Consider the following 14,569-nt stretch of genomic DNA (forward strand, 5'->3'; position numbering starts at 1 on the left):
AGGAAAAAAGTATTTGCAACAGTGTATATCACTGCAGAATCAAGGTTTCCTTCATTTTTTAATCACAAAATAGGGACAATTTTAAGACAAAACAAAACAGGGAGGCCAAGTTTTGACTGCTAATCATGAGGCCCAGGAACTGAAGAGTAACATGAATGGAAAAGATGTATGATTCTGGGAAGTTCACCAAAATACTAAGCCACTTCTCAGTTCAATTCAACTGCTCTTCACTATGCCAGTCAAATACCCAGAGGCTAACATCTCAACATCCACTGCCTGCATGGACAATTTCTTCTGCATAGACAACAGGCACACAGACTAAGCTCACACACCTTCTGATATATCCCTCTCCTTTGTAAAATAGGAGAGTTGCTGTGAGTAGATAAACACTGACCTACAGAGCAGCCAAAGGGGCCTCTGTTTTTAGAATATATGCACTGCTTATTTCTCAACAGCAGAGTTTCCTTATGAAAACTGCATCTTATTTTCTTTGGTTAACAGCAAGGACTATATACTGCTCTGAGCAGCAAGATTTAATCAAATTTATACAATGCACAGGAACAATTCACAACTTGCCGTATATTCAGGCCATAATGTTCTGCATATTTTCGAAGTAATACAAAATACTGCAGAGCTCCCCACTGTTTGCCTACTGCTAAAAATCATTCTTAAGACTAATCTCAAATCTAGTGCTTCAGTGGGCTTTGGTAATCACCCTTTTCTCATCAAAAGCAACAGGCCTTCCTTCTCTTTCGCCCTGGGTCTCATGAAGATATTCTAAAACATAACATGTAAAGAAGATTTCGCTTAATGAGATCTCAGTAACATCTCTAATTCCCATTGCTCTTAGAGTATGCTTTTCTGTTATCAGAAGCCTACCATACAGCTCCAAAAATTCAACACACAACAGAACAATTTCTTAAAATCACAACACACAGCAATACCATGCCACCTATGCCAAGAGATAAATAGCGTAGTTTGCAATTTTCCAGTAGGCTTAATGGCCCTGAGTTCAAGACTGCTGTGTTTTCTCTGAACATACAAAATCAGATCAGTAAGATCAACATATCACCAATGACATGTCAGCAAATGCCTTTTCTGATAGAATACAAGTAGAAATTGTCTATCTTTTAGGATAGAATACACTGGAAAAGGCAGACATGCAAATTCATGACAGCATTATAGCAGATTGCTGATTAAAAGAGTTCTGGGACTGGTCTGAAGGTTGAATCATTACTCACATGGGGAAGAATAACACCAATGTAATGAGGATGGATCTTCATTACATCAATGAAGATGCATTTTGTAATTATTTTTTACTAAGCTTTTTCTCCCCAAACAAATCAAGCCTTGCAGACAGACTATCCTAACAAGGTAACTTGAGTTACTCCACTTTTTAGAGAAAAAGACTGACATAGCTGTTCAATGATGGCTGGGGATAGTACAGCACTGAAAGTATGTACAGAACTACATATATACGTATATATATATATATATATATATAGTTTTGGCTGGGATACAGCTACATTTCTTCACAGTAGGTTGCATGGTGATATGTTTTGGACTTGTGATGAAAACAGTGTCAAAAACTTTTCTGCTTCTCATGCCACCCTACCAGCAAGCAGGCTGGAGGTACACAAGAAACTGGGAGGGGACACAGCCTGAACATAAGACCGCAAGTGACCAAAGGGATACCCCATACTATATGCCACCATGCTCCACATACAAAGCTGGGGAGAGAAAAAAGAAACAGGAGCACATTCAGCATTGCGATGTTTCTCTTCCCAAATAACAGTTACACGTGATGGAGCCCAGGGTTAAGCCACAAGGAGCCATTCCAACTCTTGGCTTAGTTTTTGGAAGCGGTCTGTTGAGCAATACGTTAGTGCAAGCAAAAGCTTACATTCGGTCTTACCCCACCACATAAGTCAAGACCATTATTCCAGAAGATTGTGATGTTATACTACACCTCCTTAGAAGGCATTATACTGTTTAAGAAAAGGAAAGGTAGCTTGCAATTATTAAATATTAATGTAGTGGATCATGCAACGTCCTAGAAAATGTATTTTGAACTCACTGGCCCAGCAAGCACAAATGCAGAAGAGTTGCTCTGAGTTTTCAAGTGTCTGAACTAAGGAGAAAAATGGAGATTTTTTGCCATTTCAAAGACCAAAAAAATATCCAAACATGACAGGAGAACATTAGAAGCGCAGATTTTTCTCCCTGTTGTAGATTTCCTATTTTACTCAGATATTTCTGGAACTTGCCGCTATAATGGAAGATCAGAGATTTCTAATAATTACTTTATTTAATCTTTGTCTTCAATAAATCTTACTATTCAAAGTCACCTGCCTGTCCTAACTGGATTTTTGTCCTTGAGCAGGAAAGTGAGGCTTTTAAGTTGTTCTAGTGTCAATAGCCAAAGCTATGAAAAAGTAGTACACTTGTACTATTTTCCAGTTAAATACATTCTACTGACCTTTACATGCACATTTCCAAATGTTTCCAAAGACACTACCAACACAGAAGTTTTGTCACCACAGACACAACTGCATGCTCTGGGCTACACTCTGAATGTGACTGTTTCCTGATTCTTTTTATACAAACCCTGTTCCCATAACACCTGTGCACCTAAAATGAACATTTCCACCTAACAACATGCTTCTAAGGTGGGAAATTATTGGACACTTACAGATGATAGAATCAAGGTTATACAAGAACCCTGCGGATTTGGAGACCTGAGTCGTGTTCCCCAAGGTCAGATACTCTGACTCTGGAGCCATGACTCTACTTAGAGCATTTCCAGTATTGGAAAGCACGTAATGCACAGCTAATAAACATCTAGGAGATCTCAACAGTTTAGGCATGTTGCTGAAGTTACATATTTTCCTTTGAAACTCCCAAGTACATTTGACAAGAATTTAAACTTCAAAAAGCAAACTGAGGGACACAAAATGGCATACAACAGAAAAGGCGTATAAAGTTACACTACATATTGCCCATAAAACCTAAGTCTCTGAATACTATTTTAGCATTCAACACAGCAGGTTTAAAAGCATATTTCTGAATTGTTCATAAGTTTAAGTATTTCCTAATCTATCAGAGTATCTTATTCTAATAAAACCCATACTGTAACTCCTCTGCATATGTTTATCACAATTTGAGCAAGCTGATACTTATTCACAGTTTATACAAAAGCTACGGGTTCTGCTGCTGTTTGCACAGCTCATCATGAGCTGAGGTTTACATGAGAAATTGGTATTGACCACCTCCTCACATCTCAGTGACAATTCACTGCCTGAAACACAGGTGATGTTTGGCACAACGAATCACACAGCCACCACACTAGTCAGAGAGAGACACTGCAGAACAGTCTGTGGATTCTGGTACATTAAACAAGATTATCTGACATGAACTTAACTAATGTGCCATACATACAGACAAGCCTGCATCAGATTTTAAGCATGATCACTTATAAGATCTCAAAAACTTTTGCATGATCTGGATTTTAATTGTGTACAATTTCATGCTGCCAGTGACTAAAGGATACTCTATCACAGTCTAAGTCAGATCTCCATCTTACATAGCATCTTCTGTTAATCACAGTAAATAGTCATTCTCAGATGGCTACCACTATGTACAAGTATAAGGCACTTATTTGCTGTTTAATTGGAAAGTCACCTCCCAAGGTCAACATTATGTAATGGGAGGAGTGAGGTTTCAGTCAAGGACTCAAAGACTTCAGACTATTTAGGCTTTCCAATAACAGGAAGGGGAGGGAACGAAAAATGGGGAGGAGAAAGGAGGAGGGAAGAGGGAAAGGGAGGAGATGTTGGACAGAAAAAATAAAAAAATGGTTGGGCTTTACTTGTGTAAATATAGATGTGTCCTGCCACTCTGGATGCCTTAAAGAGCTGAGATTTGTAGAAGGCTAGCAGATTTGACAGAGGGCTTAGGGAGAGACATACCTTCTGAAGGAGCAGCTAGATGCCAGACATCATGCTCCAGCATGTTTAAAGTAGTACTGGTTTCCTAAGCAAAGGCAAGTGAATTCCACCCACGGAATGGTAAAGAGGAAAGAAATGCCACAGAGGGGAGGGGAATGAATAACAACAGGGCCCCAGAGTACCTTGAAATAAAACAGTGACACCAATCTATGTCAGAGGGTAAAGGATGCTGTCACCAAAAGGTCAGTCAAAGTCACAAATTTTAAATCCTTGTTTTAACTGTAATCAATGTTTTAAGTGCTTGTGTCAGAAGCCTACAATATTCTGTGGCAATTGACAGACTGAGACTTCAGGCTTGATTTAACACTGTGTTTTAAGTTTACTTGCAGGGTTGCCCCAGAAATACTACAATTTGTATTTTAAGCTTGAAGAGCTCCACACAAGGAAGGCTGTGATTGCCCATTACATCCCACACTAATAGTGTTATCTAACAACAAAGACATCCCAAATACTTAACCAAAGCAAACTAGTAATGAGACTTAAAGAGCATTATTCCATGCTCACCATTCAATTTCAAGAAATATATGCATAATGAAATGCAACTTTTCCCAAGAGATTTGGTTCTCGTATTTAGAGGGTCTACCAGTCCCATTACCTCAAAAGGCTTTACACTTTTCTTCCTCCCGGTAGACTGCAGAGGAAACAAAGCTCTGTAAAAGCTTTTTCATTAACAGAACAGTTTTGCAGATATGACTTCATCAGTCCTATCTAAAAGCAAAAGAACTAATTGCTTGCTGGAAAACTGTACTTCAAAAGCAAGTCTGGCACAAGTAAAGAGCACAGTGATTTAGTAACACCTTTGTTACATTTTAAAGCACCACTGACTTGCTAGGTCTAAAATAGGTTTAAAACACAGGACTGGTTTTAAGCATCATGCCATTACCTTCCATCACAAATGTCTTCCTTACGACTGCTAAAATAACCCACATTTTGAAATGCCCTCAGATCTCCAAGGAGCCAAAAAGCTTATGTATAGTGGATCAAAAGCTTTATTAGACTAATTTGGGCGGGTTCTTTTAGTTCATTATACCCACAAGGAATGAAATAGACTTACCCAACATGCAGTTTAAGGCATCTGTCCTGACACACAAAAACCTCTGGGAAAGCTCACATCATCTGAAGCAATGACGTGCTGCTGTGACAGGGGGACTGCCCTGGTCAGTCACATAACAGTGTGCCAGACAACAGCAGAGCAGAACAGGGAGCAGGAGGAACCCAACAGGCAGACATTCACTACACATCAGCTTTAATTCAAGACCCAAAGTCAAAAAACATTCCAGTTAACTAGGGACTTTTCACTGCTTTCAAAGCAAAACTACAGAACTCAATACATTTGTGTCAATTCAGCCTTTTTAGGTTCAATAGTGTAATCGAGACCCCAGAAAACCAAAGAAAAAAAGAAATTTAGGTGAAAAGACATGGGAGAAAAAAAAATCCAAACGATTATGTGTAATTGTGCTGATTTTGGCTAAAATAGAGTTACTCTTTTTCAAGTAACTGGTATGGGGCTGTGGCTTGGATTTCTGATGAAAACAGTGTTAATAGCAGAGGGATGTTTTAGTTACTGCTAAGCAGTGCTTCCACCGAATCCATGTCTTTTCTGCTTGTCACCCCACCCCACCAGCAAAGCAGGCTGGGAGTGCACAAGGAACTGGGAAGGGACACAATCAGGACAGCTAATCCCAAATTACAAAAGGGATATCCCACACCATATGGCATCACACTCAGTATATACATGATCAGGACCATCAACTAAACCAAAGGAAAAAGATGCTAGCTTTTACACTTACTGTCACTTCTGGCCTCTGGTCTCTATAGGGAAAGGATTAAACCACTTTTTTTCCTGTTTTTTAATCTATTCTGCTTCATCTCGCTATTCTGAAAAGTCACTCCATCGTACTACAGAGAAGGAAGGAGAATACAGCAAGAAGCCCACAGAGAAAGAAAACCACGGAAGTGAAAGAGCAAGGTAAAAATACTGAGAAAATTCAGAATTAGTTACAGTCCTTCAATTTTTCCTCTAGCAGAGAAGAGCAATGAAAGCGCTTATTCCTCTGAAATAAGCAAAAAGGTAAATGTGTTCAGTGTACAAAAGCATGACTAATTTCTTTTGTTTATGTATGTATAATGAAGAGTATCATGTTCCTATAACAAGCCATTTTGCAATTTAATTCCAGTTTTTATACCAGTTGAACCAAAAAACCATTTGTATCTGTGAGAGTAAACTTTATAATATAGTGAGTATCTGCTAGCCACAATCCAAATCAAATAATTCAGAATTACTGAACTGCAGGATTAACAACATGAAGAGTAATACAAATCTGCCTTCAAGTACTTCAAATGTATTATTTCAGGTTACAGTGTTTCAGTAATTTATATTGGAGGCATTTGGTAAAATTTCATCTGCCATTTATTCAAAACGACTGCTCTCAGTAAGAGGCCTTAATTACTACGCACTACATTTCTCATCTTATACTTTTTTTAATTGTATGAATTTATGTATAATGAAGAATAAAATTTTAATAAAGTAATTCCCTAGAGATTTTTTCTTTTTAAACAGCAGCTAACAACTGTATGCCTATAAATAATTCCTTGCAGAATTGGGTATCCTCCATCTCCTTTCTCTTCCAAGGTCTTCAGTTTTTTTTACAAGTTAACTCAACAGTAGCTGAACTAATCCAGCTTGAGGTTTATTGTTACAGGTTTGAGGGCAATAGTCAAGGTCCAGAATAAAATATTAATAAACACTTTAGTAGTCTTCTCATTTTCAACTACTTCATCACATTTGAAAAAGCCTCCAAAATATAAACCACAATTAATTACAACATTCTCAATTATTATTTTGTCACATGTAAGGCACATGGGACTAGTGTACTTCCACCATCCAGATAAACTGGTGTAAGACATCACCAAAAGTAAAACACAAGTTTCAGTTTAGGCTACTTTCAAAACAGAATCAATAAAACATATCATTAGATTATACACAATCTAAAAATCACTTGCTCATCAATCAAGAGCTAGTGCCAGTAGCAAATACTTTTTTTTTAAAGAATCAAATTTAAGGTTTTTTTAAATTAATCATGACACAGTTCCACTGATAAAGCATGATAAAGACAGCTTGGAGACTACAAGCCTTATCTTCAACTCCTTAGCAAAGATCAAGAAATTTCTTCATAGTTACCAAAATAACTATGCTACCTACCTAACATTTTGTCTATTTCACTAGTCCACTCCAAATTTTATATTTATAACCCTCAAATGAATGCACCACAATCCCTTAATCAATCCTATTCCAGCAGACATCTTTAAACAATTTATTTTAAATTTTCACGTTCTGGGAGTCTGCTATCACAGTCTTTAGATATGTAAATGTATCCCAGCGAAAAAATTCAAGCATCCATTTCTATAGTTCCTGCAATTTTATTAGACTCAGTGGGGCAGCCACAAACACCGTTAACTTTCTCTAAGAAATTACATTTTATTCTAAATTGTGATAACAGATGCCAACTACTGATCTTTTGAATATACAATTTTATAAAGAAACTGAAGACACTGAAACTATCATAAAATGGCAACAAAGTTTTGAAATACTAAGAGTGCAGTCACCTGTCAAAGATTTACCCACCAAAACCTTCATAATGAAACTAAATAAAGAGACTTTATTTATCCAGGGAAATGGCAATTTTTTTTGGCAACGTAATAGTTTTTACTGTCTGCCATCTAGTTTAAATGGCAGATTTGAAAGGAAAAAAATGAAATCATGCGATTCACTAAGCCAGAAAACAGCTTTTAAGTAAATTACTTGGGGAAAGAATAGAAGTAATGCTTTTGTAACTTATGCTATTAGCATTGCCCTGCATATATATATTGTAGATTATGTTAATATTAATTCCATAGTTAGATAATCCTCCATTAGCTAATTAAATTCAGTTGTGAATTTATTAACCAATATTTCCCTGACCATTTAGTTAAAAGTATTTTGAACGACAGCCTATTAAATGTTAGCAGACTCTTCAATGTACTACAGTTTGCAAAATTACATTAATGTAGTATCTCCCATTTATACAGACTCCTCACTAAGAATTCCTAATTCATTTTGAATGCTTAAATTATAGCATAACCATAATAATTTCTATTCAGAAGTAATAATTGCTGCATGGACTTATTTTGTATGGTACTGGGAATCCCTAATCCCTTTTCATGTGAGAAAAGAACCACAAATCAAAGATTGCAAAAGTGCTCAGAACCTCCCAGGATTACTCTACAGATTCATTTTCAAATCCACACCTCACACTGAAGACAGCATTAGACCTTAAACTTTTTTTTTTTGATTGCTATGTTATGAAAAATGTTTTTAATTGACTCATTGTTATGTAGACATAGTTTATGCACTTCCATAACACAGAACTGCCTGGGCTTTCTCAATTGCTGTGCAATATTTCTTCAGAGCTTGTTTTACTCTTGAGAGCATAGTAAGAAATCAGAACACTAATCCTCATTATACCAAAAAACAAGAGTCATACATGTTTTTATATCAATGCATTTACATACACCTATATATACTCCATATATATACATATTATGATTGATCACTTCTTTGCAAGTTTATCCCATCTGTCACTCATTAAAGGAGCCCTTGATTAAACTTTAATTAAAGTTTCCTATGCCATTCCTATTTCGCAATTAAACCATCTTTGACAGTACTTCTATTGATGTTACTCTACAGTTTCACCAACTCAATAGTTAAAAATACACAAAGAAGTGAACACAATCCCTGAAATACAAATTCTATCCTGTTATCATTCATGCCAAATTACTATGTCTTTCTCAGCAGACTTGTGTCGTCTGTCAAGCTTTTGAAATATACAGATTCAGTTTTCAGTCTGTTAGAAAAAACAAAAGGTATGTTCTTTAAATCCTGATATTTACTTGGACTTTCCGCACAGAACTAGAAAGAATGTATTTCAGTGATCAAAATGTTAGTGCTTACAAGACAACAGCAGCAGTTTCAGTTCAGGGAAATCTTCCAATTTTTTTCTATTACATTGAATTCCACATTTTTAACAATGCTTGAAACATATTAAGACAAAGCTTATAGTGAATTCTGTTCAGCTGTTTACCAGAAATATCTAGTCACTGAAACAAAACTGAGCTGCTCAATATCTGAGTGAATATAGTCTTAAGGTCTTGCATTCCTAGAAAGTTGATTTGTACAACTGTAAGAAATAGACTGGGCAACTTGCTTTTTAATTTGTGGCTCAAGACATGGATTTAAGTTTGGTATGGATTGACAAAATACATAGCAAAATGACCAAGAAGTTCTAAGTTATCTGATCAATTTCTTAAACAGTGAGGAAAAAAATGGAAAAACAAAACTCAACATCACACAAAAATGAAAAGAGGAGAGATAGGAACACCACAACATAGTCCCTTTTGTGTTCATATTGCACAATGTGATTCAAATACAAAATTCATAGCAAAAAAATCTGTTACAGGAAAACACAACCTGTATGACATACATCCTCAACGGAGTTCAAAGTACAAGTGAATGCAAGAAGACTTCCATTTGTATCAGAAAGTCAAATCCCACTGATGATACATGAAAAGGCTCAGTTATTTATCTATTTATTTATCACTCAGCAGCCTTTTGACTTCAAAAGATATAGCAAAAATCCAACAAATAAATCTAAGTAATCTCCCTCTCTTTCAGGAATTTATCTAAATGAAACCTGTATTTGTAAGCCAGGCATTTAAATGTAGGAAGTACTCAACTTGACAGCTGTCTGTACAAGTATGTGCAGCACATCAGTACATGGAAATACATTACTTTTTTTTATCCAGAGTACAGGACATAATCATAAGGAGACAGAATTTTAATTACATAAAAAATCCTAAGTTTGCCACATTAAGTTTTCAGAGGCTGACACTGCAAGCTTAATAGCAACCCTTTAAAAATACTGGCACTGTTCAATTCTGCATGCTTTATACCAGGTGACAACACATAGACCAACAACCATTACACCCATATACATGCACAAATCAAGACGTTACAAATGAACACTACAGCAACAGTAGAACACATACAGAGGGATGGAACACCTCTCCTGTGATGAAACACTGAAAGCATCAGGGCTGTTCAGCCTAGAGAAAGGAAGGCTCCAGGGAGACCTTACTGAGGCCTTTTAGTACTTAGAGGGGACTTGTGAGAAAGATGGGGAAAAATTTTTTAGCAAGGCCTGTTGCGACAGGACAAGAGGTAATGGTTTTAAATTAGAAGAGGGTAGGTTCAGACTAACAATGAGGCTGGTGAAACACTCAAACAGGTTGCCAAGAGTGGTGGTAAACAAGAAACACTAAAAATCAGGTTGGACGGAGTTCTGAGCAACCTGATCCCATTGAAGATCTCCCTGCTCATTGCAGGGGGGTTGGACCAGATGACTTTCAAAGCTTCCTTTCAACCCAGACCTTTCTATGATAAAAAGAGAGAGATCACGGCATGAAAGGAAGGAGAGGGAATATTCAGCTTTCCTTTTACCCAGCAATTGCTGCCCTCAAACATTGCAGTTGATTACTTCACTGAAGCCCTTTCAAGTCCTGTTTGAAATGATCCCATCCTGACACCACATATGGCCAATCTGCACTTTCTTCAGTAGGATCCTAATATGTTTTAATGTGTCAACCAGGTGTTACAGTGTGGGCCTAGTTTTGTATGTGGTTACAAGTTTTCAATTTTTTTACTTACATGCACTCTCTCACAGGACAATCAAAACAAAGTATTAAACAAACCATATCACCCCAGTGTCCCTACCACCCCAAAATACCACACTGCCTTACACGCAAACATCATATGAACAGGATATCAAGATAAAGTCATTCTTCACTTTTGTCCTTGTTTGGCCTAGGTGAAAGTTAAATTTCTGAAAGCTAAAGAGACTTGATATGACCTTTTTAATTTGGGTCACCTTATTTCTCTGAAGACTCTTCTACCTGAATTTATTGAAACATAGATTTAGAAGAAATATAAAGATTTTAGTTATAGGCTAGCTGTGTTGAAATTAGTTAGAATAGGAAGGAATTCAGGCCCAGCTAGAGTTAATTAAAATAGTTAAGAGAGCTGGACCTGAAATGGGTTTTAAGATGTTAGTAACTGATTACCAAATAACTGATTTATGTTTCCCCAGAATTCTTCCTAGCAGAAGGAAAATTAGGAGTTTTGTTTACTGTCTTTACTGGTTTACTGGTAGGGAAGTGACCATCGTGTTCCTAAACACACAACTCCAAACACAAATGAGTCAAGTGGCTTGGCACATTGGGCTGAAGAGAGATCATACAGAACCATTTTAGTGACATTTCATACAAGCTGCTGTAATGATCCTTCTCTTACTGCTCTTTTTTTTTTCGTGTCTCTTTCCCTAGATTAGTGGGTTTTGTTCTTTAATTGAAAGTCACCTATTGTAGGATACTACATAACAATTTTAAAACTACTGATAAATAACCTTCCCTTCCAGAATCTCTAGTAAAACTCCATGAGACTGCATGGACCAAGATTAACAAAAAATAGGGCTCTGAATATGCTCCTAGTTGTACAAGGTAGCGTTGAAAGTAACCTCAATATTATAAATAAATACATACATACGTACACAGTCTTCATCTTCTGTTTGCATCCCTTCTGTGCCACACCAAGGAAGCATCCATGAGTGGACCGTGCTCATCCCTGTACAAAAAAGACAGCAAGAAAAATCACTTCTACTTACTTGATGTTAATTCTGGGTTTCCTTTTAAATTCATCATCTTTGGAATTGAAGGTCCATATATGTCTGCATCAAGTAAACCAACTTCTTTTGTCTGTGTAAGGAACAAAAAAGTAATTGCCAAAATGTCTTCCTTTCTGTATTATTAGCTGAACAAAATTCAATACCATTTAAAGAAATAAAAATATGATCTTGATTTGAGACATTGTGACAACTGACAACGTCTACAAGTTGTGCCAGTTGTCTTTGCAAGAGCTAGATTCTCCATGAAGAGAATCCTCACTTGCACAGTTTCTTACTTACAATGTAGACCATAGACTTTATATTAATAAGCATTATAAGCAACGTTCTCTCTACTCCTTGTACTTTTATACAGAACTAACACCTTAACTTCTTTAACAAGGTATCAAATTTTATTGTTTAAAAAAAAAAAGTGAGGTTTGTAAGTATATGCAAATGAATGCAATTTAAATCATTCTAGTGATTACAAAGAATGTGAAAAACAAAAAAACATATTTTTATCTTCTATTTAAGTGGCCAGAGTACACTTTTGCAGACATCTTGAAGTTACTGAAATGCAAGTCTCTGAAGCTAATTAAGCAGGCATAACATTTTAATGAAACACCTTTACACAAAAGTATGCTAGAAATGGGTTTATTCAACTACATATGGTACATTAGGCAATAAACTTTAAATAAAAATTATTTCAACTATGTAGTCTAGACTTACAGGATTCCTTTCTATATTCTTTTTTTATAGGTATACATACATATTTTGTGGAAATTAAACTATTTTTCCTACAGATGGCAAGACACAGTACCAATTACCAAGTTCTGCAAATTAAGTAGTAAAGAGCAAGCCCTTTAAAGTGCTGAATGTCAAGTTTCTCTAATATAGAAAGCTAACTGTATTCAACATTTTGCAAAATTGCAAACGAGTATGTTTAAGAGCTTGTTTGAAAGGTTAAAGCCGCAAGAAGAGCTTTTCCAACAATGCCAAATCAGACTTCCACTGTCAGTGTTTCAAAATGTGTACTTCATTTTTCAGATGATGCTTTCCTAATTTGTTATCTTATATTGAGCCATTTTGCTATCACAGTTTTAATGGGAAAGATAGAAAGATAAGTAAAAAAATGCACGACCTTATTTGGTCTACTATGTACTTTTAAAAGTAAGTTTTTACCGCAAAAATCAACCAAATTTGGGTTTAGTTATTTGATATACTTTTTATTAGCAAAACAGAGCAAAGCATATATAACTATATGGGTTATTTAGATTTTTTTCTTTATAATGTCTTGTGAAAACTATTAGACAAAAGTTCAGGAGTTACTGTAACAAATTATTCTACTTCTTGCCTACTGTTGAAAGCTGCAATTTCAAAAACATTGAAAAGACTCATCTTTATGTTAAACTTTAAAGACATCGAAAACAGACTATTAGAGCTTCTTTGTTCTTGTACAAAATGCATATTTTAACAGATTAGAAAGATTCATGACTCAGTCCCTCCATCTGTGTCAGCAGCTAATCAAACCCATCAACACATCATCTACAGGCTGTTCCACCTAATTCCTTCTCAAATGAAAGTAAGTAATTGCTGAAAACCCTACACAGTGTTTTAAACTTGATTACATACTTCCCCTGAATTTTTTGAGGATTTTCCCCCTCATGCAAAGATTGTGACTATTGACTGACTACAATGATCTCACAACTCACTAGAGTTTCACTTTCAGCACAAAGGGACTAAAGATTTAGGACGACCTAAATTAATTAGAATGACTTTATGACCTCCTGGGCATAATCAGGGATTCACCACTACAAGCCACTTATTCCTAGGAGTCAGCAGCACTGTATCTACTATACCTATATTATCTAACCTAAGTGTACAAAATTTCCTGAAATAAAGAATAAATAGATCCACATTGGAGAAAAACATCCTAGAGGACTTCGCAAATTCAGCTACTACTTTAAATTACCAAGCTAATACAATAAACCTGCCCATTTCTCTAAAAATTTTACACACTTGTTCGAAAGTAAGTAAAGTGCCTGTTTCTGAGATGCACTGTTCTTCTCATGGTTCAAGAAAATTTTTGTCATCAAACAGAAGAATAATTAACAGATTCTCAAGTTTCTACAACTCATGTAAATGAAAGCACAAGTGTTCCTGTAAGCATGGTGCTTTCTACAGGATTATAGGAGAAAGGTCTTTCAGAAAATCTTTAAATCACTGACAGAACCTCACTTAATAGCTTAAAGAAAAGGTTTCTTTCTTCACTAAGCAATTCAACATGTTAGGTGAGAAGAGTTCACACTGCCTAGAAGTAGAAGCTGATACAGAAAGCATTTGCTCAATAAGCTATGGTTTTGAGTTTTGTTTCTCCCAACTATCCCTGCTTTTGCAGTATGTAAACATCCCTAGAATGCAAATAACCCTTTATTCAAGGTTTAATTACCTCAGAAAAATATTATGGCAGCTACGAAGGGATTTTTTAAGACATGCACAGTACAGTCCAGATCATCTCTTCCAGCATTTACAATGTTTTAAATCCCCAAGAGAAGAAATAATATGCACACACCTGGATGCTAACACATGAAACTGTTAATCAGAATTACCAGATGCTTCTCATGCTGAGTGAAATATAATCCAGATACACAAGTTACAATAATTTAAAAAGTAAATTAAATTTTAATAAATTGGTTTTTCTCCCCATATAACCCACACCTCATATAAAACCGCACATCTTTCAAAGCATTGCTGTATTAAAACAAATCCTGAAAACACACACACATAAAAAAACAATATCTAGGCAGAAGG

At 36.0% G+C, this 14,569-nt stretch overlaps 1 protein-coding gene across 1 annotated transcript in view; it reads right to left on the bottom strand.

Moving 5' to 3' along the window:
* NUBPL (nucleotide binding protein like) overlaps nt 1–14,569 on the bottom strand; it is an 83,998-nt gene that overhangs the window by 54,885 nt on the left and 14,544 nt on the right. The window contains exon 4 of the mRNA XM_039552618.1: nt 11,762–11,852. Within this exon, the coding sequence (XP_039408552.1) occupies nt 11,762–11,852 (91 nt within the window). The remainder of the gene's footprint in view (nt 1–11,761; nt 11,853–14,569) is intronic.

This window comes from Corvus cornix, chromosome 5 (genome assembly GCF_000738735.6).
Source record: "Corvus cornix cornix isolate S_Up_H32 chromosome 5, ASM73873v5, whole genome shotgun sequence".
Lineage (NCBI taxonomy): Eukaryota > Metazoa > Chordata > Aves > Passeriformes > Corvidae > Corvus > Corvus cornix.